This window comes from Bos javanicus, chromosome 3, assembly GCF_032452875.1.
Source record: "Bos javanicus breed banteng chromosome 3, ARS-OSU_banteng_1.0, whole genome shotgun sequence".
NCBI classification, from domain to species: Eukaryota; Metazoa; Chordata; class Mammalia; order Artiodactyla; family Bovidae; genus Bos; species Bos javanicus.
The window spans coordinates 110,843,137-110,867,928 of record NC_083870.1 but is presented as its reverse complement, the minus strand read 5'-3'; the positions used below and the strand labels follow the sequence as shown (position 1 = coordinate 110,867,928).

At 37.1% G+C, this 24,792-nt stretch overlaps 1 protein-coding gene across 14 annotated transcripts in view; it reads left to right on the top strand.

Annotated features, from left to right (window-relative positions):
- ZMYM1 (zinc finger MYM-type containing 1) overlaps window positions 1–24,792 on the top strand; it is a 42,568-nt gene that overhangs the window by 7,186 nt on the left and 10,590 nt on the right. For 2 of the 14 annotated variants that reach the window (XM_061412589.1, XM_061412590.1), the window contains 9 exons: window positions 5,230–5,393; window positions 6,502–6,574; window positions 6,781–7,030; window positions 11,930–12,104; window positions 12,194–12,406; window positions 14,318–14,471; window positions 15,411–15,536; window positions 15,703–15,740; window positions 16,353–20,867. In XM_061412589.1, the coding sequence (XP_061268573.1) occupies window positions 5,298–5,393; window positions 6,502–6,574; window positions 6,781–7,030; window positions 11,930–12,104; window positions 12,194–12,406; window positions 14,318–14,471; window positions 15,411–15,536; window positions 15,703–15,740; window positions 16,353–18,626 (3,399 nt within the window). In that variant the 5' untranslated portion in view covers window positions 5,230–5,297 and the 3' untranslated portion in view covers window positions 18,627–20,867. Of the gene's footprint in view, window positions 1–5,229; window positions 5,394–6,501; window positions 6,575–6,780; window positions 7,031–8,381; window positions 8,564–11,929; window positions 12,105–12,193; window positions 12,407–14,317; window positions 14,472–15,410; window positions 15,537–15,702; window positions 15,741–16,352; window positions 20,868–24,792 lie in introns of those variants that run through there. The other 12 variants (XM_061412591.1, XM_061412593.1, XM_061412600.1 and 9 more) reach the window with 11 other exon arrangements.

Here is a 24,792-nt window from a genome sequence, read left to right as displayed (position 1 = left end):
TACTTTTGTACATGGAGTGAGGGAGTGTTCTAATTTCACTTATTAACATATAGCCATCCAGCTTTCCTAACACCACTCGCTGAAAAGACTGTCTTTTCTCCACTGTGTTTTCTCACCTCATTTGTCATAGATTAATTGACCATGTGTGTGTGGGGTTATTCTGTTCCACTGAGCTATGTGTATGTTTTTGTGCCAGTACCATGCTGTTTTGATCACTGTAGCTTTGTAATGTAGTCCAAAGTCTGGAAGTATTATGTTTCCAATGTTGTTCTTTTGTGTTTATGGTTCTGTATAAATTTTAAGATTATTTGTTCTAGTTCTGTGAAAAGTATCATGGGTATTTTCATAGGGATTACATGAAATTTATAGTTTGCTTTAGGTAGTATGGACATTTTAACAGTATTCTTCAAATCTAAGGTCATGAGATATCCTTCCATTTCTTTGAATCATATTCAGTTTCTTTTATCAATGTTATGTAGTTTTCAGTGTATAGGTCTTTCACTTCCTTGATTAAATTTATTCCTTAGAGTTTTGCGAAGGGGTTGACATCATATCAAATGGGATTTTTTTTTTACTTTTTTTTTTTTTGTAATTTTATTTATTTATTTATTTTTAACTTTTGGCAGCCCTGGGTTTCGGCTGTTGCACCCAGAGCTTCTCTAGCTGAGGTAGGCGGGGTCTGCCCTTTTGCTGTGGTGCACAGCCTCTCTTAGCAGCGGCTTCTCTTTTTGCGGCACACAGGCACAGTAGTTGCAGCTCATGGGCCCCATTGCTCCTTGGCATGTGGAATCTTCCTGGACCAGGGATTGAACCCATGTCCCCTGCATTGGCAGGCGGATTCTTATCTGTTACACCACCACGGAAGTCCTTTTTACTCTCTTTCTGACCCTCATGTTTTCTTTTAAAAATAATGTGAGTTTTCTGCTTCATAATCTGTCCCTCTTTGGTTTAAATTAAAATTTGTTTAATTAACTAGCAGGAAGATGTTCCACATTTATTCTGTGACTATTAATAGTCTCCAGTGTATATGTGGTTTAGCTCCAGTTTGGGAAGATGGATGGGATTATGTTAAAAAGAGGTCTCTAGGACTTGTTACTCCTTTGTTCATCTTATTGAGAAAGGAAGTAATGAATTTGTTGTTCATGTATGTCTTTTGCTCTTTTTGTTTTTTTAGTAGCTAAAGAAGTGTTATGTACCATTTTCTTCTGTCTCAAATATATTTTGATTAGTTACATTTTCAAGGTACTTTCTATTCTTTGCCTGTGTGATGACTGACATGTTTGAAGGAATTCCTCGATATTCTATTTTTAATTGATCTTTAAAGTTAATATAGCATATTTACTTTCAAGTGAAGGGTATCTACAATCTAGTAGTTAATTTCCAGCGAGTTTTACTCTACTGATTGTATATAATGCTCAAATGGACTGAGCAGAGGCTGTATGAGTTTTTATTGCACCGTGAGGCCTTATTTAATTTTCTGCCTAGAGATAGGAGATTACAGTAAAAGCTGAGTTAAAGATCAGGGTGAGGTTGGTGGTTGAGTTCCAACCTCAGAAATAAAAGACAGTGACAGAACTTGGGGATTTTCAACATACTAACTCAGTATAAAACCGTAGACCTGGAATTATTCCAGTAAGAGCTTTAACTTAACCTTATCTGTTTTACTTATCTCCTGCCCTTGTAATCATTATTTGTAAAGCAAAGAGTTTCCTTTTCTCATGGAGGTGGTAAAAGAAAAAGAATCCAGGAGACTTGTCCTCTGCAGTGAAGGTTAGGAAGGGAAAGAGTTCCAGAGGATTTAGAATTGGAGGTGGCAGCTGCAAGAAAAATGGAAAATAGGCCAAGAACCGTCTGCCAACGCAGGAGATGCAGGTTCAAAAAGAGAGACACAGGTTCGATGCCTGGTTCAGGAAGATCCTTTGGTGGACGGCATGGCGACCCACTCCAGTATTCTTGCCTGGAGAATCCCATGGACAGGGGAGCCTGGCAGGCTACAGTCTTTAGAGTGGCGAAGAGTTGGACATGACTGAAGCTACTTAGCATGCAAGAAAAAGAGAACGCAAGGAACCAGTCTGTCCTTGAAAATAGAGGCCTTGGGACTGAACAATCGTTACCTGAAAACTGGGTTTACCTCTTGGTGGTTGTCAAGCCAGTAGACACAACCATGCCAAATACTGGGAGAAGGAAATATTTGTCATTATTTACTTCCCTGGTGGCTCAGTGGTAAAGAATCCACCTGCTAGTGCAGGAGATGGAAGTTCGGTCCCTGGGTTGGGAAGATCCCCTTGAGAAGGAAATGGCAACCCACTCCAGCATTCTTGCCTGGGAAATCCCATGGACAGAAAAGCCCGGCAGGCTATAGTCCATGGGATAGCAAAGAATCAGACGAGACTGAGCACATATACATGTAGCAAGTAAGGAGAACACTGGGGAGCTTACCCAAAGCATTGTCTCCCCAACAGCAAAACTGGGAAAGTTTTAAACTAAAGTGAAAGAAAGAAAGTGAAGTCACTCAGTCGTGACAGACTCTTTGTGACCCCACGGACTGTAGCCTACCAGCCTCCTCCGTCCATGGAATTTTCCAGGCAAGACTACTGGAGTGGGTTGCCATTTCCTTCTTCTTTAAGGGTACTTGCATATTCACGAAGGGGCTTGAACAGAGAAGAATTCAGCATAGCATTGGAACAAAGGTCAACAGAGCCCAAGGTTTAGTTGATTGAAGTCTGGAGGGTCAACATCATCTTCCCACCCTCCAGCTGGAAGGGAGCCTTAGTTCCTGTGGACCTCAAAGGTATTCCCTTGAGGAACCAGGGCCCTGCCCCCACGGCAGCAGTGTTGTTTCTTGACTGCTCCTCCCTTGTTTCAGCATTCCCTCATGTGGCACTTGTGGTAAAGAACCCGCCTGCCAGTGCAGGAGACATAAGAGATGTGGGTTTGATCCTTGGGTTGGGAAGATCCCCTAGAGAAGGGCATGGCAACCCACTCCAGTATCCTTTCCTGGGAAATCCCATGGACAGAGAAGCCTGGCGGGATACAGTCAATAGGGTCACAGAGTAATACACAACTGAAGTGACTTAGCACTAGTGTTAGATTATCTAGTTCAACTCATTCATTTTGGACTTCCCTGGTGGCTCAAACGGTAAAGAATCTGGGGACCTGGGTTCGATCCCTAGGTCGGGAAGCTACCCTGAAGGAGGCAATGGGTACCACTCCAGTGTTCTTCCCTAGAGAATTCCAGAGACAGAGGAGCCTGGCAAGCTACAGTCCATGGAGTTGCAAAGAGTCAGACATGACTGAGCAGCTACCACCACCACGAGCAAGATCATTAATTACTAAGACCTGCTGAAGGGCAAGCATTGAAGCCAGGCTTAGATCACAAAATGGTTTAGGCCAAAATGGTTCTCTTACATCAAGAAAGCCATATGTGATTCTATTTCTCCAGGGACTCTAATCTGCTTTGCATAATCAAAAGGCTCCTATAGTTAGTTCCTCAAAAGTTATAAAATGGGAGTTCTTTTTTAAGCTAAATGCATGCAGTCTTTTATATTTTGATTTTGGATATTAGCTACTGTTAAAAAAAAAATTCAACCCAGTAAATTTGAAGATCTAATCAGTATCATTCAGAAATCTGACAATATGCCATCTAGTGAATAGCAGGATATTCAAGGAGCTGTACAAGATGGAAGGTTTTATAGGCAGAAAGAAGGTAGGATAAGGAAGCTAAAAGAGTAGACTATTTCAGACAGTGTTTTGGGCAGATTACCTCATTAGTGCTGACCAAGAAATTAACTGACTGGCTTAAAATTTCACTATTTGGAGAGTCTGAAACTACAGTTCAGTTAGGTATTAGTCTTGATGGGACTTAGCACAAATAAGTCCATCTTGGGCTTGTTGTTTCTTCTTAATACTATTTACCAAAAAGGAATTGATGGGAGGTGGAGGAGGCATTAAGTATAATGAGAAAATAGATTCAAGACAATCATTTGATCCAATTTGGTGATGAGATGTGAGACTTTGGGAGAAGAGGAATTTATGGCTATCCCTAGATTTTTGGCCTGGAAAATTGGGTATATACATACCATAAAGCCATTTCCCAAGAAAGACGACATGTATAAGGCAGGCTTATGGGGATAATACGAGAATTAAGTGTTTTGTGTTCTTTGGCTATGGTGGGTCTTCATTGCTTCATGCAGGCTTTCTCCAGTAGAAGAAGGGGCGCTACTCTCTGTTGTGCGTGCAGGGATTCTCATGCCTCCGGGGCTGCTCCTGCTGCAGCATGCAGGCTTCCTAGTTGCCCCTCATAGGCTTAGTAGTCATGGCACACAGACTTAGTTGCTCCTCAGCATGTGGAATCTTCCTGGACCAGGGGTCAAACTGGTGTCCCTTGCATTACAAGGCAGATTTCTTAACCACTGATCCACCAGGGAAGCCCAGGAATATAGTTTTAAGTCTCTTGAATTTGAGGAATGCCTGGAACATTTAAGTGGAGATATTTAATAGGTAGTTAGTTACCTGGGCTAGAGCTCAGGCATATAGGTGGAAAAGAGCATATAGATGATGCTTGAATCCCAGATTGTGCCCATGAGCAAGTGAAAAGAGTCCTGAGGAATTGTGCTTAGAGGAACATAGATATTTAGAAGCAGGTGAAGTAAATGAGAAAAAGACTGGCAAAGAGGTTGGAGGAGAAATAGGTCTTGGAGTTACAAGAGTCAAGGAAGGAGAGAATTTCAAAGACAAGAGAAGAATTGGTCAGAGGGAAGGCAGTAGCTTTAGAAACTGGATTTTTTTTTTTTTTTTAATGTATTTAAATGCTTCTGTGAAAGGAACCAGGAGACACAGGTTTGATCCCTAGGTTGGGAAGATCCCCTGGAGGAGGAAATGGTAACCCACTCCAGTATTCTTGCCTGGGAAATCCTATGGACAGAGGAGCCTAGCGGGCTGCAGTCCATGGGATCACAAAGAGTCGGACATGACTGAAATGACTGAGCATGAAAGGAACCAGTAATCAGGGGAAGGGGCCCCTGAGGGAATAAAAGTAGAGAAGACTAGTCTTTATGCCAGAAGAAGGCATAGAGTTTATTTACTGGAAGTGGAAAAAGCAAAGCTATACTGCAGAGTAATGAATGAAGGAAAGGTACTGTGAAAGAACCTTTTGTGCCTCCAGAAAATTACTATATTTGAAGGAACTTTTAAAAATCAGACTCTTCATCAGTTCCTAATTTATTTTAGGAAACTGTTTCCCAAGGAAAAAAACCATTAGTTTGGAACTAGAGGATTTCTTTGCATCAGATACTAAGATGAAAGAATTACCAACAAATGGTGACTGTGACAAGGCAGCGGTGACACAAGTGAAGAGGCCAGAGGAAATTAAGGTGGAACCCGACAATACTCAGGTAGATATTTCACCGTATTTTCTGTTTTCCAGGGTAGCACTTAATTATAAATTTTAGTATGCAGATGCTAGTTTATTGGTTGAAAATCTTAATTCCTTCCCCAGAGCAGTTGACCAAGTAATGTAGAATGTGTGGTTAAGTGCCATAATAAGCATGTGCAAGAATGTGAGAGAAAGATGGACTGTTTGGATGTGGGTATTGGGTTTAATAAAAAAAAAGATGGCTTAGGGTATTATGGGTCTGTCTGAGGTTAGCACATACTTGTTTTCATTTTTCTTAACTTGAAACAATACAAATAACTAGTTATATGCTTTTGTGCTACTATATTAAGTAATAGAATTATTTAGTACATTTTAAGTATTTAGAGTTTTTCTTTGTTTATCCAAATTAGATTCATTTTTATCCTTAAACTTTTTTAGACTTATCAAATGCTAAAGAACATATAAAGGATAAATTAGATCAAGCTGTAAGCAGGGCTAAATTTCCTTAGATTGTCTGTATATGAACCTGTTGAAATTTACAATGAAAAGCAATTTCATTTTAAATTTACTTCTAGTATTCTGTTTAGAAATAACATAAATTAGTACCAAGTAAAGGGTATGACTCCCATTGGATGACAATAGGCAATATTAATATTGTCCATCTAGAAAATACCTGTTACTTCTTCAGTTCTTGAACATTCAAAGACATAGAGCAAGTTTGGGTTGATTGCCTGATGCTCTGAAAAAAAATCCTGCTTTGTAAGACTCATTCAGCCCAGTCTAAGAATTTTTGTTTTTAAGGTCCTTATGAAGACAATTAGCTGTTGGTGATCAGAACAAGAAGGGGAAATAAGTACCATTATTGAGTATGTCTACCCTCTTTTTGTAGTAGCTGCTAAGGGACTATGTTAACAAAAACTTATAAAGTCGTATCTAGGTACAGTAGAAAATAGTGTAATAATTAGTGGGTGTTACCAGCCAGAAGTCACCAGAAGGGGAGTATTTACTTATATACCATGGTTCAATGCAATAATACAATTCACTGAACAGACTTGAGCATAATATATCATTTTCTATTGATTGATTGATGCTTTTCATTATTTTCAACTTTTTTTTTTTTTTTTTAGGAGTACTGTCAAGCCCAACAGCCCAAAACTCAGGAGAATGACCTGAAAATAAACTCTGCATTTTCAGACAGTGGTAATAGAATTACTTAAGTTAATCATATTTATTCTGACAAATATGATGGCCAGTTTATTCTCCTTTTTTAGGATCCCCTTGAATAGTGCATTGATTGTTTTGAGTTTCAAGTCCAGAAGAAGTAACCTCTAAAAGATAATGAAAGAATGCATACTTAATTTTATATAAATACTAATTTTTTTTTCCTTTCTGTTTTGTATTTATAGCTCCTCAGATCACTACAGGCATTCAGCTTTCTCTGGCATCATCTGGCATGAATAAGATGCTTCCTTCAATTTCAACCACAGCTGTTCAGGTTTCCTGTTCTGGTTGTAAAAAAGTTTTTCAAAAGGGACAAACTGCTTATCAGAGGAAAGGTTCTACTGAGCTTTTCTGCTCCACACCATGCATCACTGAATACATTTCATCTGGCAGTTCACCAGCTCTTCCGAAGAGAACTTGTTCAAACTGCTCTAAGTATATAATTCTAAATTATGCCCTCTTTTACTTCCCTACATAGATCTTGATCAGAATGTTGATTGTAATTTTGTTTGTTTTTTTCTGAAGTAATCACCTTGGTTTAGGGTAAAGGTGCTTTACCCTTTACCTTCTGCTTTTGGTTCCTGCAATAGATTGTTCAGAAGTAGTTTTTGTGTGTGTGTTTATTAAGAGAATTGCAGAAATTAAGATGATAAGAGTTGTGTTTCTCTTTACCTTTAAATAATGTGACTTCCAAAACTTATTTTCCTCTTCTTTACATTGGAAATTCTCTACAATTGGGGTAACTGTGTGCCCATTCTGTTTTATCATTTAACTGTACAGAAAGTAACTTACTAAAAACTTAATCATAATAAGTTACTTTTTGACCTTCCAAGGAGTAAAGTTTTATAATGCTTCTCTTGTAGTGGCAAGTGAAGTTGTTTCATAATTTTCCTTTGAAAAATTTAATGGCCTTCAGTAAACATAGATGTATGTATGTAGTCTTAAGGTTTCTGTGAACTATTATTGGGGTCTCTTTGCTAACTTTTTTACTTATGTGAGACAATTTAGGTAAGGAGAAAAGTAATAGTGATTTAATAATATTCAGAATTTTGAACTCTACACTGAGATATATAAAGGTTCAGTGCTTTGAGAGTCATATGGTATTATGAATCTAGTTTGTTATTTCTCATTAAATGCTAGTGTTAAACGTTTTAAATGTTCTTTGTTTCAGAACAAGAGAATACATGAGCCACCAGTTTTGCCACTAAATATGATTAAATGCCTTTCAAATAGTACCTTGTTTTGGGATCAAATTGCCACGATCTGAGTCTTGCTTCCTTAGTTCACATTTTGATACTACATGTGATCCCTGAGTGGCTTTATCAACGTCATCTGGGAGCCTGTTAGAAATGTAGAATCTCAGGTTTCCCCAGGCCTATTAATCAGAACTCCATTTATCCCCAAGTGATTCATATACATGCCAAAGTTCAAGCAACATTGAGAACTTCTTAGTATTCCCATCTGTCTTGTTAAATGTACACAAGAATTATGATCATTCAATAATACATTTAAGTGGTCAGAACAATCCTGGCATGTAATAAGAACCCAGGAAATGTTGGCTGTCGGTGGTATTCTCTGAACAAACTCAGAAACTCTTTACATTGGTTGCTTTAGCTCCTCATTTGGCTGCTGCTTCAGGAGTTAGCCCTGGCTTCATCTTCCTCCCCAGAATTCTACTTACCTTTTCTCTTGTGCTTTGTAAACCTTTTAACACTGTACTTTATTCTTTTTCTTTTTTGCTGTGGGCTGTATGGCATTCTCTTCAGCATGCTTTCTTTCTCTGCAGAATCATAAAACTGGAAGGGACTTTAGAGATCATCCTGTTCAAACATTTTCTTTTGGTTTTGAGGAAACTGAGGCCCTGAGAAGTTAAGGTATCATGTTCCTGTGTTTGGAATTTATCCGTTACACATCTTCAGCAGAGCTCCCAGGCAGATTGAAAAGGCTGAAGCAGGAAAGATTTAGTGTGTAAGTTGTTCTTTAAGGCAAAGAAATCCAATATGAACAAAAAATCAAGTTTTAACTTTCTCTGGAATAAAAATGTTTTGATACAAAATACTTAATTGGTGGAAAGGTAGTGATGCTTAGGCTAGGAGAGGCCATCCATTGTTCAGAATAATGTGTACTTTTTTCAGAACTTTTTATTCTGCATTCATCTGTGTTCATTGGCATCTTGTACTGATACATACTTCTCAGAATTTTTAGCTGATTACCAGTTACCAGTGAGGTTTTTTTTTAATAACAGTGATTTAAAATCTGTTTTGAGTCAATATAGGGGTTTTTTTTTTGTTTTTTTTTTGAAGATCAGTTGATTTACAATGTTGTGTTAGAGTCAGTGTAGTTTTTATTCTGGTTCATGAGCCAATTGAAAGATAGCTTTGAAAATGACATTTTAAATCATGTTAGAAAGATAAGACCCTTTATTTATTTGGCCATACCTAAAGGAGATCAGTCCTGGGTGTTCATTGGAAGGACTGTTGTTGAAGCTGAAACTCCAGTACTTTGGCCACCTGATGTGAAGAGCTGACTCATTTGAAAAGACCCTGATGCTGGGAAAGATTGAGAGCAGGAGGAGAAGGGGAGGGCAGGATGAAGTGGTTGGATGGCATCACCAACTCAATGGACACAAGTTTGGGTAAACTCCGGGAGTTGGTGATGGGCAGGGAGGCCTGGCGTGCTGCAGTTCATGGGGTCGCCAAGAGTTGGACACGACTGAGCGACTGAACTGAACTGAACCACATGTCTTGTAGGATCTTAAGTTTCCTGACCAAGGATTGAACTGTGTCACCCTTGGCAGTGAAATCACAGAGTCCTAACCATGACTGCCAGGAAATTCCCTTTTTTTTTTTTTTTTTTTTTAATAAGGCCTTAGTATATTAGAAGCCAGCAATCTAGTATGCTAGTAGCAGTAAAAGCCAGTAAGCATTTTAGACTTCCATGCTTCTGCCAGTGTAGTTTCTTCTGCCTTCCTTCCCCTCTGGCTAATTTCTTACTATCTGAAAGATCTGCCTCAGATATTTGTACCCTTTATCTGTTCCCATACCATTCCTTCCTCTCCTTTCCCCCACCTACCACCCAGATAATTGTTCCATGGTCTGGGTTTTCATAGTGTCCATAACTCCCAAAACATTTTTCATAAAATAAAATTCTTAAAGAATTGATATTGTTGGCCCTCCACCTGAGTCAGTGCCCAAGGTGCCACTCACGGCCCCCACTGAAGCCACCTCTACTGAGCAGGCGGGCCCCCAGAGTGCTCTGTAGGTGTAGACTGGGACGGGAACAGGCGGGTCTCCTACACAATACTACATCCTGAAGAGTTGTGCCTACTTTGTGGCCAGTGGCAAACTCAATCACCAGAGATGATTGTTGGTGAAAGGGATGAATACACATGAGGCTGAGAGAAGGTAGTACAGATTTGTATGGGAAGCCTCAGTCCTTGCTGTTGTAAATAGATGGGTTACATATTCAGTTACTATTTCAGACTTGTACCAGCTGCATTTTCTCACAATAAAGCTGTATCCTGTCAAAAAAAAAAAAGAATTGATATTGTTCCAGTTAGACTATGAACCTCTGGACATTAGGGACTAGATTACATTCATCTTTGTATGCCCAAATCCTAAACACTGTTAGGGACACAGTGAATCCTAGAAAAACATTTTGTCACAACTCAGATACTGCATTTAGAGCTACAGCTTAAACCAGTAAAATGACTGGTGTTAGGATAATGAAAACTGACGTATTATTTTGGTGCTGTTTAAGGAGGCAGAAAGCTTATAGTACAGATAGTCCCCAACTTCCAGTGGTTCTCCATGATGACTTTTTGACTTTACAGTGGTGCTAAAGTAGTACACATTCAGCAGAAACTTACTTCAAATTTTGAATTTTGATCTTTCCCTGGGCTAGTACAATAATATGCAGTATGATATTCTCACAATGGGAGGCAGCAGCAGTGAGCCCCAGCTCCCAATCAGTCACATGATCACAAGGATAAACAACTCATAAACTTAAAAATTATTATGTACCCCTACAACCATTCTTTCACGTTTGGTACCATATTCATTAAGTTATATGATATATTCATCACTTTATAATAAGACTTTTTATCGGATGATTTTACCCATCTGTAGGTTGTTAAGGTAAGTGTTCTAAACACATTTAAAGTAGACTAGACTAAGCTATGATGTTCTATAGGTTAGATGTACATTTTCAACTTATGATATTTTCAGTTTAAAATGGGTTTATCTGGACATAACCCTGTCATAAGTCAAGGAAGATTTGTACCTAAAAATTTGTTCATATTGGGGTATTAAAGTAGTGTTGATTTCAGGAGTATTTCATTTGGAAAACTATTATCTTGAAAGATTGATACTCTGAAGGATCTAGGTAGCCAGAGATTTTGTTTTTTCCTGTAGTAGCAGTTCTCAGATTTTCTGGTTTCTGGATCCCTTTACATACAACAATTTTTGAAGACCATCTTTATTTTATGTAGATCACATCTAGCTATACATATATTGTGTTAGAAATTTAAACTGAAGAATTTTTAACTATTATTAACTCAGTAAATAGTGCATATTGACATAAGTATTTTTTTATGAAAACAGCTTTTTAAAAAAATTAGTGAGCATTGTTTTATTAGTATGGCAAACTGCTTTACTGTCTGGCTGGATTTTCATATCTGTTTCTGCATTCAGTTTGTTACAAAATGTTGTTTTGGTTGAAGTCTAAAGAAAATCTGACCTTACAAATAAATAATTGAAAAAGGGAGGAGTGTTTAGCTTTTGAGATAGTTGTAAATGTGTTTTTGATACTACTTGAATGGTAATTTCTTAAATGTCAGTCGTAGTGTGGAATCTGAAACCACATCAGTGAATTTTTTGTACTGTCACCTGAAAATTTAGTGGTCTGTTTGTACTTAGAATGGTTCTTTTGCCCACAAATGATTTTTGCTGCATATTATCATCATTTGGAAAATACTGATTCCCTGAGGTATGCAGACTTCCAAATGTTGTCATTTCATTATGGAGTATTTTAAAATCACATTTGCTTTTGTTTTTTTGTAATTTATTTAGTTCTTACTCCTTTTTTTATTCTATTCTGACTTTTTTTTTTTTTTTTTTTTTGGGCCTTGCCCTGTGGCATGTGGGATCTTATTAGTTCCCCAACCAGAGATCAAACCAAATTCAGATTTTCTTATTTCAAGGCTTATGTTTCTACTATTTTACGGTTCTTCAGGTATATGAAACAAGGGGAGAGAGTTATTTAAGGGAGTGGTTTAGGTTATGAAGAGAAAATAATTGGAGTAGTTTAATGGTGCCCTTGTTGTTTATTTTTTAGAGACATTTTAAATCTAAAGGATGTGATCAGTATTCAGCTGGAAGATACTACCACTAGCAAAACTTTTTGCAGTCAGTCTTGTCTTTCATCATATGAAGAAAAAAGAAAGCCAGTTGTTACCATATGTGCTAATAGTGTTTCAGCCAAGTGCAGCATGTGTCAGACGACTACTGCTGTAAGTTGCAATATTTCTTAACCTTTAGGGATTCTGAATATTCTGCTTAAATATCAGAGTTTTTACTGGATCTTTTTTTTTAATCCTAGATTCAGTACGAAGTAAAATACCAGAGTGTGAAACATAGTCTTTGCTGTAATGCCTGTTTTTCAAAATTTCACTCCGCTAACAACCTCATCATGAACTGTTGTGAGAATTGTGGAGCTTACTGTTCCACTAGCTCTAGTATGTTTCATATACTTCAAATGGAAGGACAGTCTCATTACTTTAATAGTTCAAAGAGTATTACTACACATAAGCAGGTATGAATAAAGATCACTTCATTTTGAATTTGATTGCATAAGACTCAAGTGAGAAATGGGACAGTTGACTCCCATTAGTTGGCTTGTGGATGTTTTCACCTTAGGAAAATGTGGGGGTATAGATTTTAGTATCATTGGAATTATTTTTAGTTGGTAAGATAATGAAAGAGGTGAAAGAATAGTTCTTTTTTACACAACAGTTCATTATAAAAGATGCATGGAGATTTTCCTGAAGAATCTCAGGGTGATCACCTTACCTTGAGAAAAGGCCAGCAGAAGGAAGCTTATTTATAAACTAGATGGCAACAATAACAATAGCCTGTTGGTCAGTAAGACTCAACCACAGAAATGTTTTTTATTTTTAATTCCATATATTTAATTCTTACACCTCATAAGCAAGGCTGAAAGATGAATCAAGAATGTCGCATGCTTTTCTGAATCAGGAATCCTAGTACGCAGTAAACCAATGAGAAATAATCCTCTATTTCTGATAGGAGAGCCTTGGATGTGTGGCTCTGAGAACAGAGAAGCTGACCCTGCTCTACTGGATTGAGATGACACAGTGTTCTGAGTCCCTTTCATGAGGTGGACTGTCACATGTCTTGCACATTCAGATACTGTTTTGAAATACAACTCTATCCCTGTAAATTCTTCCTTAAAAACAAGCAGTTGAAGATGGGAGTCTCAACAAGCCACAATTCAAATAGGTCATCTGGGAACCACAGCTTTTCTGTGGCAGAATTCCCACACCATGAGAGTATCCTCCCTTGGGACCAGAAATGGGAGAACAAAGGGCATAGCACTCTGTCTGAAAACAGTTAATGCCATTCCTTCTTTTCTTTCTTTACCCCTCACAGTCAGTAAATAGACCTCCCATTTTAAGAACCTATATTTGAGTACTCAGTTATTTGGCATGTGTGATAGGGTACGACTGATTTGGCTAGATGAGTTAAAAGGCACATCTGACACAATGCCATGCTACATTTAAGGTATTGTATGATTTTGATAATGGAGAAAACCCATACTGTTAGTGAACTGTAGTCAGGAATTAGATTAAGTCTTGGCTTTCCCACATGAGTAATATGTTAATTATATCACTCTTGGTTAATATTAAATATTGGTGAGTTGTTACATTTCTCAAAATATGAAAATTCATACTGATAAGGGACAAAAATAGTAATTTTCAAAATTATACTGTTTTTTGTTACATTGTTCCTTTACCAACATTCTTTCACAGAAAACCTATTATCTGTATTTGTCTTTGCATTTTGTACGCCTAAAAGCTGTTTGATTTCATCACTGTTAGTGTTAACTAACCGTTTCACCAGAAGGAGCAGGTGGTGAACCTCTCGATTTCTATCCTTTTCCTTTGCACACTTAGCTGCTTACAGAATGCACTGTGTTCTGTACCTCTCACTGCTTGTATGTAGCTTTCTTAGAATATGCTTGCAATTTTTACCATGAAGTTAGGCTAGAAAACAGTGATTCCCACAGCATTTTGTAATGTGTATTAGGCACTTTTTTCTAACTCCTCCTTAGCACCAGTGGAAGGCTTTCCTTTAAAGGCTGATGCCCAAGTTGGCATTGGGGAAGGATCTGTAATTATAAGACTTGTGTTCATTTATGAAGTTGGGTTTGATTTCTTGGAATGAAGAGCATCTTATGACCACTTCATTGCTTGCATATGTATTGTTATTGCTATTAATATACCTAACATAATACAAATAATTATCTAATAGATTAATCAGTTTCCTTTCATTTTAGTCATTACAACCTATAAGGGCCTTTTTTTCTGGTTTTTAAGAAAGCGCAAAAATGTGACTTTGTTGTTATTATAATATTTCAATTAAGCATGGTAGTGGGTATATGTCATAGAGCAAGAATCTGAACGTTATTTTACTCTCTTAACAGAAACCAGCCAAATCACTACCACCTATTCTTTGCAAATCATTGAAGCCCACAGATGAAATGATTGAGACTACCAGTGACTTGGGGAAGACAGAGCTTTTCTGCTCTATTAATTGTTTCTCTGCTTACAGTAAAGCTAAGATGGAATCTTCTACAGGTATTATTTGCTTAGCAGTTATCAGAGATTTAGTAACTGTTGAACAATATTACTGCTTTCCCTTAATTTATAACTTTGATTCATTGCCAAATTAAGCTGACTTAAAACAGGTAGTGGCTGGAGTTGAGGCCTGGGAGGGTGGGGAGGAAGCAGGGGGGAAAAAAAAAATCTAAAACTTGTTTCAAAGAAAGATTTTCCATTGTTTTTGCATGAAAGGAATGCCACTTCATCACAAGATTTAATATTTACTTGTAAAGATTGTTGTATTAGAATACAGAATCTTCTACTTTGCCCTGCTTTATAAAAACAAGGCTCTGAGTTACATTTTTCACATGAAGCAGAGCTAGTTGAAAATACTTTGATGTTCACTAATAGAAAGGGATAGATAATCCAGAGCCAACTATGTATTCCACCAAAGAGTCTCATATAGGACCAGTAGTGTTAATTTCATAGACAGTAGAATGAATAATTCCCTTGGGGCTTATGCATCATGCAGATGGACTTATTATAGAAATCTCTGCAATACCTAAGACACCAGCCTAGCTCCTTCATATTGAAGTTGATGAATCCTGGAATGGTTAGAAATGATACCTGTTAGGAGATCCTATAGGAATCTTTTTTGTGTTCTTCATGGGTAATTTCACAGTAAAGATTTGCTTGAAACTTTAAGCAAATAATACGAAAGGACTAAGAAACTGTGCAAACGTAAAAAGATATGAAAAATGTAAATTATCAGTTTAATGTTGGTGTTAATGTTATCCTAAAGAACCTGGCTATTCGTAAGCCCTAATAAAAAGTACTCCAATACTCATCAATACTTAAAGCTATTAGATACTTATGTTATTCATTGAGATACTTGTTACTAAACAGTGCTTTCTGACTGGTTGATTCTGCCTGGTTTATAAGAAATCTTTTCATTTTTATCAATAAATGTTTCAGCGGTACGTGATGCTTCAACGAATCTCCCTTCTCCAAAGAAAGATGCAACTCCAGTTATAAGCAATATAGTGTCATTGGCAGATACTCATGATGCCCTGCCCATTGTGAACTCTGATGTATTACAAGGTAAAAATTGATGTGAAGATATTTGACATATACACTGTTTTGCCATACTTAATTATAGAATCTGTCTTTATTCTGTTTCCTTTCAGTTGTCTAATATGAAATAAATATAATTAATGATACTATTTTATAGCTTATGGTGTAAGATCTTGAATTTATGCTTTAACAGGTACAGTTTCTTCAGTAACAGCAAATGTCATTGAGGATGTAAGTTTTATTTTTAATTGTTTTTGCTACTGCCTTTTAAAAAAATTTTATTTATTTTTGGCTATTCTGGGTCTTTGCTGTTGCATGGGCTTTTTTCTAGTTGCTGTGAGTGGGGCTACTCTCTAGTTCCAGTGTGTATGGGCTTCTCACTGTGGTGACTTCTCTCGCTGACCATGGGCCCTAGGCACGTGTGGTTCAGTAGTTGTGGCTCCCAGGCCCTAGAGCTCTGGCTCAGTAGTTGTGGCACACAGGCTTAATTGCTCTGTGGCATGTGGGATCTTCCTGGACCAGAGATTGAACCTGTGTCTCCTACACTGGCAAGCAGATTTTTCACCACTGAGCTACCTGGGAAGCCTACTAACTGCCTTCTTTTTTAAGCTTTCCTTTTTTAAACATTATATGTGTATTTGAACATATTCATTCCTGTTTTGATCCTGGAGCTCAAAAACATAGAGCAATAAACACGTTTTGGTATTCACATTCAGATTCCTAGATCTCAAGTCTGACTTGAAATTATTAATGAGAATACTGAGTTATAATAATTGTTAATGTTTCCCTCTTTAATTGACTGTTTGAAAACTGTTCAAACAAATGTTGTCTTTTTCTCCCAAGATTTCACCCAGTGAATCAAGTAATAGTGTGCAGCAGCCAAGCCTTTCACCACCGTCATCTGTAGTCAGTCAGCATATGGTTGCCTTAAATACAGAAGAACAAAAAGGTCATATGTTAAACCAAAATGCTACAAACAATATGAAATCCATGAAAAAAAGTGACAGACTACGTCACCCAAAATTTACATCCAAAATACAAAAAGTTAAAGGTAAATCACGAAGTATTAAAAAATCTTATTTTCAACGATTAGAAAACAGTATTAAAAAGGATGTAATATTTTGTTATTCATGCCAGTTGTTCTGCCAGAAAAAATTTAACTATGGAAGAGAGTCACTTAGAGCGCAAGGAATTTCCCATTGGAAAAAAACTATGGAAAAATTCAGAAAGCATGAAAAAAGTGAAATGCATTTGAAGTCATTGCAGTTTTGGAGAGAATACCAATTTTGTGATGAAGCTGTTAATGACACTTTATCTAATCAGTCAAAACAGATTGAAGGAAATAAAAAGTACCTAAAGCTTATAATTGAAAATATTTTATTTCTTGGGAAGCAATGTTTATTCTTAAAAGGAAATGACCAGTCTATTTCGTCTGTGAATAAAGGCAATTTTTTAGAATTGTTAGAAATCCGAGCAAAAGATAAAGGAGAAGAAATATTTCGACTTATGAATTCACAAGTTGACTTCTATAATAGTACACAGATTCAAAATGATATTATTGAAATAATAAAGACTGAAATATTGCAAGATATTGTAAATGAGATCAATGTCTCCTCAGCTTTTTCAGTAATATGTGATGAGACCACTGATGGTGCCACTAAAGGACAGTTCTCAGTTTGTGTGAGATACCCACAGAAGACATCAAAGGCTGTGTTAATTAAAGAAAGATTTTTGGGTTTCATAGATGTTGAAGAGATGACTGGGACCAGCTTACACAGGAGTATCAAAGCTTACCTGCAGCAAATTGGAGTTGATTTGAATAAAATACGAGGCCAGGCCTATGATAGCACCAGTAATTGGAAGGGAAAATTAAAAAAAATTGCAGCAGAATTTAAGAAGGAAGAGCCAAGAGCTTTATACCTGCATTGTTACACACATTGTTTGGATTTAGCAGTGATTAGGTTTTGTAAAGAAGTAAAAGAGCTCCGAAGTGCTCTAAATACTCTCAGTTCTTTGTTCAACACTATTCATGGGGAAATGTCGGTAAATTTTCAAAACATTTATAAGCTGAGTCAAAGCAAAACATGCAAGAAACACATATCACAACCATGTTGGACAGTCCATGATAATACATTACTGTCTGTGATTGAGGGTCTTCCAGAAATCATTGAAACACTGGAAGTTCTATCAAACCATTCTTCAAACACAAGTTTAGCTGATGAATTGAGTGATTTGTTGGCATTGGTTTCTAAATTTGAATTTATCTTTTGTTTGAAATTTCTTTATCGAATACTAAGTGTTACAGGAATTCTTTCCAAAGAGTTTCAAAGTGAAACAATAGACATTTTTTCTTTGTCTTCAAAAATAGAAGCAATTTTGGAGTGTTTATCATCTGAAAGAAATGATACTTATTTCAAAACTATCTGGGATGGAGCAGAGGAAATATGTCAAAAAATAACCTGTAAAGGTTTTGAAGTTGAAAGACCTTCATTTCAAAAAAGAAGAAAAATTCAGAAAATTATAGATCCTGGCAATTCAGACAGTATGTTTTTTCCTACCTCAACAGAAGAACAATACAAAGTTAATATTTATTACCAAGGCTTGGATACTGTATTGCAAAATTTAAAATTGTGTTTTTTAGAGTTTGATTATTGTAAAATGAAGCAAATTTCAGAACTGTTACTTAAATGGAATGAACCCTTAAATGAAGCAACAGCCAAAGATATCCAAGAATTTTATAAATTTGATGCAGACATCATCCCAGAACTTAGATTTTATCGGCACTATGCAAAGCTCAACTTTGTCCTGGAATATGATTTTATCAACTTCAGCAATCTTGGCCATTTATTTATTCAGCATGGTCTTCACAATAATATTCCTTGCATATCAAAGCTATTATATATTGCTTTGTCTTGGCCAGTTACTTCAGCAAGTGCTGAAAACTCATTTTCTACACTTTCTCGTCTTAAAACATATTTATGTCGTACCAGGGGACAAGAAAAGCTTAGTGGCTTAGCCCTAATGGCCGTTGAGCAGGAATTGGTAGATAAACTGATGGAACCTGAAAGGCTCAATGGAATTGTGGAAAAGTTTATCCTTCAGGTGAAAGAAATATAGTACTTGCTAGCTTGCATTCACCTGAAAGAATTTTTATTTCTGTTGTATATTATAGTTTTTATTTCAAATGTGTGTCTTTTTAAGAAAAAAGGTTTTTCATCAGAACATGTAGCATTTATCGGTTCAAAATTCATGACATAGAATGATACGTAGTGAAAAGGCTCCATCCCTTTTTAAATACTCATTTTCCCCTCCCACAAGTATTCTCTGTTTCTCTTAAATATCCTTCTGGAGATACTTAGTCATAAATGTACTGTACACACTGTTCTTCAGCTTGCCTTTTTCCTTTAACATGACATTTTTGTCATGTTCTGTATATCAATACATAGAGTTTTAGAGTCTTTTTTTAATAACCACATAAGATTTAATTGTATGGATGTACCAAAATATATTGGAGCAGTCCCTACTGATAAACATTTTCTTTCCAGTCTATTTCAGTTGCAGATATTGCTGCATTTAATAACCTTGTACATAGGTCATGTTGCTATAAAATAAAATTTTAAACTGGAACTATTAGGTCAGAAGATTTACACATTTTTATTTTTCATAGATATTGGCAAATTGCTTTCTATAAGGATTGTATCATCTTATAGTCCCACCAACAATGTGAGAGTGCCTATTTCCTCAAATCTTTATTAATTATTAATAAACATTTTGATCATTGCAAAGTGTTATTTGAATAATGATATGTTGACCACCTGTTGCAAAGAACTGACTTTGGAAAAGACCGTGATGCTGGCAAAGACTGAAGGCAGGAGGAGAAGGGGACGACAGAGAATGAGGTGGTTGGATGGCATCACCAACTCAATGGACATGAGTTTGAGTAAACTGTGCGAGTTGGTGATGAACAGGGAAGCCTGGTGTGCTGTAGTCCATGGGGTCACAAAGAATCAGACACAACTGAACTAAACTGACTGATACTAATCTCTGTGGAGATGAAATCTCAGTGGAGTTTTTTGTTTTCACTTAAAAGAGTTTTATAGTTTCTGGTCTTACATTTATGTCTTTAATCCATTTTGAGTTTATCATTGTGTGTGGTGTTAGGAAGTATTCTGATTTCATTCTTTTACACATAGCTGTTCGGTTTTCCCAGACCATTTATTGAAGAGGCTGTCTTTGCCCCATTGTATATTCTTGCCTTCTTTGTCAAAAATAAGGTACCCATAGGCGCATGGGTTTACTTCTGGGCTTTCTGTCTTGTTCCATTGGTCAGTCTTTCTGTTTTTGTGCCAGTACCATACTGTCTTGATGACTGTAGCTTTGTAGTATAATCTGAAGTCAGGAAGGTTGATTCCTCCGGCTCAACTCTTCTTTCTCAAGACTGTTTTGGCTATTCAAGGTCTTTTGTGTTTCCATATGAATTGTGAAATTTTTTGTTCTAGTTCTGTGAAAAATGCTATTGGTAATTTGATAGGGATCATATTAAATCACATTTGAATTTCCTTTTCTGTGAAATCTCACATTTAAACATTAAAACTAAATTTTGCTGTGGTTTTGGTTGACACATAGCTGGATGACAGTAGGAATTCCTAATCTACTTTATGAGAATGTGACTGTTTTTTGAAATAATTCTGATAGAACTCTTTTTCTGTCTTTACACTTGGTGTGCATCATTCCATGCATATATGATTTTATACTTTAATACATAGCCTTGCTCCACCTGATTGTAAACTTTATGTAAAACTTTAAGTTATATTCTACTTATCTTTCTGCAGTTTGCCTTTTTCACTTTGAGATTTATACATGGATTTCTAGTTGATACATTCTAACTGCTGAATTTGTTTTTGTTCAGTGGCTCAGTCCTGTCTGACTGTGCAGTCCATGGACTGCAGCAGGCCAGGTTTCCGTGTCCTTCACCATCTCCTGGAGTTTGCTCAAACTCATGTCCATGGAATCAGTGATGCCATCAAACCAATGGATGATGCCAATCTCATCCTCTGTTGTCCCCTTCCCCATTCCATTATATGAATATACATGTTCATCCTTTATTTAAATAGGCGTTTTATATCATCTGATTCTGTATTTTTATTAAACTGCAGTGATCCTTTGTGTATGTGGTATACACTTGTACATCCAGCAAATATTTTTTCAGCATGTATGATACGCCAGACACTATTCTAGCTGGCAGAGATCCAGCAGAGAATAAAATAAGGCCTTGACTCTGGTGAAACTCACCTTTCTCATGTGGAAATCAAAGATGTTAGAAGAGGTTGCTTAGCAACTCATATAGATAGATGATAATACAGAAAAGAATATTTTTATGCTGCATAAGATAAAAGATGAGGCTTTGAAAGAGCTGAGGCCACTTAGGTTGTTCAGTTGCCAAGTTGTGTCTGAATCTTCAATGAGTCAGCTGTTCACATCAGGTGGCCAAAGTGTTGGAGCTTCAGCATCAGTCCTTCCAATGAATATTCAGGGCTGATTTCCTTTAAGATTGACTAGGTTTGATCTCCTTGCTGTCCAAGAGATTCCCAAGAGTCTTCTCCAGCACCACAGTTCTAAAGCATCAGTTGAGGAGGGTTCAGGATGGGGAACACATGTATACCTGTGGTGGATTCATTTTGATATTTGGCAAAACTAATAAAATTATGTAAAGTTTAAAAATAAAATTTAAAAAAAAATGATAAAAGCAAGAAAGTGTTCTTTGGAGGGGATCTCACCACATAAAATAAAATTGGAAAATACAAAAAAAAAAGCATCAGTTGTTGGGCACTCTGCCTTCTTTGTGGTCCAGCTCTCTCTTACGTGGCCCACAGCTGGGAAGGTCTGTTCTAAGGTACTTACTTTGAAGTGGACTTGATGGGTCAAGACTGTGCGTGAGACGCCTAGTTGAACCACTTTTCTACTCCCACCCGTAATACCTGTATCTGTTGTTCCACATCCTTGCCAACATTTAATATTGTCACTTTACTCTTAAAAAAAAATCCATTGATTTCTACTTTAATAGAAGGGAGTTAATCTCATATTCCATGCTTATTGCATACGTTTTCATTTCTTTCTGTTTTGTATGAACGTGGTTAACGCTGTGACCTTTCCTCTGAAGTCACCTTTGCCTACTATGTGTTTGTCTCATTTTTGTTACTTTCTAGCAGTTTGCATTTGTGATTTCAAGAGCTTGGGTGTTTTTTTCCAAATGTTATATTACTTTTTAGTACTCTAAAGTCACTTATACAAAATTTAGAACTGAAAAAGGAAAATGAGAACTACAATAATTAAAATGGGATTCTTGGTAATTCCCTGGTGGTTCAGTAGTTAGCACTCGGCACTTTTGCTGCTGCGGATCCAGGTTCAATCCCTGGTTGGGGAAGTAAAATCCCATAGTCTTGCAGTGCAGCCAAGGAGAAAAAAACAAGCACTTTCTTTGTTGAATATTTACTATATAACCTTAGTACTTTTCTCAGTGCTTGTTGTTATTTCACTTCTCACAACCAGTCGTTTTATGGAAGAAACTGAAGTCATAGAAGCTAATGATCACATAATTAGTAAATGTTGGGTGAATCTAGGATTTGTACCAAGACAATGTGACTCCAAAACTCATGCTTCTAATCACTATGTTCTACTACCTTTTATATAAATTATTATCACAGATGTTCTAAATAAAAAATCCACTACCAGGAGTACATTGAAGAATAGAAGATGACAGAAATAGCTGCATTCTCTTAATCTCCCAGCTTCCTTCATAAAAGCAAAAATCTATGCATGGCATCTGTAGCAAGTCTTGGTGACACGGTATCCCCACAGTCCCAAAATAAGACCAGATAGTGACAAACTCAAAAGCAGCTATAAAACCTGAGTAGTGCCAGCTATCTGTGTGGAAGGTCATGGACAAAAAACAATGGGACATCTGATGGCCTTGAGAAAAGGGCGTCTCCCAAAACATTGCCACAGGAAAGCGTGGCAGGCCAGTTTCAAAGCAGCCACAAAAGTGAAGGTTCCTGCAGCTGCTAATATGCAGGTGTTTAAGAGGATTGCTAAACTCCACACTTGTCTTGAAACTAACAAATGTAAGCTTTCTTCCAAAACAACCTTTTTAAGGAGAAACTGCTGGCTCTGGACACCAGTTTCAGCAGGAATGGACAATAGGGGCAAAGGAAAGAACAGAGTGAAGTGGGGGAGAAACGAAGCAGCTGTCAGAACTAGGTCATTTATTTTAGTCACTTTGTGAAACTAATATATTTCATGAACCTCAAGGATAGAAAAGTTATTTTGTCCCTTTTAAAAATATTTAAAACTGATCAGTGGAATTGTGGAATATGATAGAAAATTATGACAATATAAAACTAAATCCTTACAAAACAATCTACTGTTTCAAACCAAGGTTAAATGGTAATATTGTAAAAGAACAGTGTAAACTAGAATTAGAAATGCTCAGATGAGTGGATAAAAGGTGTAAAAATAAATGCAAAGAATTCAGGAAAATATTAGAAGTTAAAAGGAATAAAAGTCAAAGTGAAAACTAAAAGGAACTCAAGTGAATAAACAATTGATAATTCCTAAGAGAAATAGATGGAACTGGAAAGAAGGAAAGTGTTTTAAATAGAGAAGAGGGATACCTCATTGAAAACCTGATATCCATTAAAAAAGAAGTCTGTGAAGAAATCCAAAGCAATGGACAAGAGCAAATACTAAAAACTTGGTGCAGGTTATTATGCTGTTGTCTCTACAGCCACCCTTCTATCCTCAGTCTTGTGGTGACGAAGCTGGAACACTGCACGTTTCTCCTCTGAGTAAGTGCCTGCTCAGTCATTTCAGTCATATCCGAAATACGGGACTCTGACCCCATTTCTGTTCTAGCTGTATTTATATTAGCCTCTGCCAGTAGGGGGTCACTAGAGGGAGAATGCAGGTCTGAAGGAAACAGGATTATGTTCCATCCTGTCTACCTTCTGTGGGCTTTATATCTGCTTGTGATTCTTGTGAGCATTATTCCAGCCAGTGCTGTTACATCCAGCACTTCCTTCCCTAGCCTCAGCTGAATCAGGTTGCAGTTTTTATAACACCTGAAGCGCTTTCATCATGCCTACTGTCAGAGATACAAGCGGCCCTTTTCAGGGATCTTGGTCTTAGGTCAAAGCTCAGAGACCAGCACAAGCATCATCCCTCCTCATTGTCTTAACTTAGCTCCACGAGGCTGTTCTAATTCCTCTCCTTTCTTTGTTCTCTCATTTCAGGATATTAGGTGCTCTCTCCTTGGGTTTCCCTGGTGGCTCAGTGGTAAAGAATTTGCCTGCCAAGCAGGGGACACAGATTCAGTACCTGTGTTGGGAAAATCCCCTGGAGAAGGAAATGGCAACCCACTCCAGTATTCTTACCTGGAGAATTCCATAGACAGAGGAGCCTGGTGGGCTACAGTCCACGGGGTTGCAAAAGAATCAGACACAACTTAGCTACTAAAAAACCACCACCATGATATCTTGATGTTCTCTTTTTATCCCTTCAGTAACCTATTTATACTTAGTATGTTTTTATATTCTGTTCAGATAACTAGTATGGCTTCTGTTCTGACTGAACTCTGGCTGATACACTGAATCAAGAGAACTTGCTTGAAATTAGAAATACTTTATATATTAGAAAGACACACTGTATACCTAGGAACATTGACCCAGAATAGTCAGTACTGAGTCATGGCCTAAAAAAAAAGAATGAAACAATTTTGAAAGGGTTTTTTAAAAGAAAAAGTCCCTGGGAGTCCGGGCCCTCCAACAAAAGCAAGGAGGAAGTCACTTATAGGGAAGATAAACCTGATCATGTTCATACTTTTTGATAGTGACACTATGTTAAAAGATAATGAAGTAACATGAACTTAGGATTTTTCTTTTTTTAGGGGGGGGTCACACCATGCCAGATCTTCGTTTCCTCACCAGGGATCAATCACGCACCACTGCATTAGAAGCACAGGATCTTAACCACGGGACAACCAGGGAAGTTCCCAAACAGGATTTTATATCCAACCAAATGGACTTTCAAGCATAGAAAGCCACAGGCTGTCATCAATAGTTAGAACAATAGTGTTCTAACTCATTATTTCCATGAACCCTACATGAGGAATCTATTAGAATAAGGTTCAGATAATCAGATTAATAGGAGAGGCATTAATGTAAGAGGTGATAAAGCTTTGCAAGTATTGAATGAGTAAGATGAGAATATTACCTTAATGATTACCTAT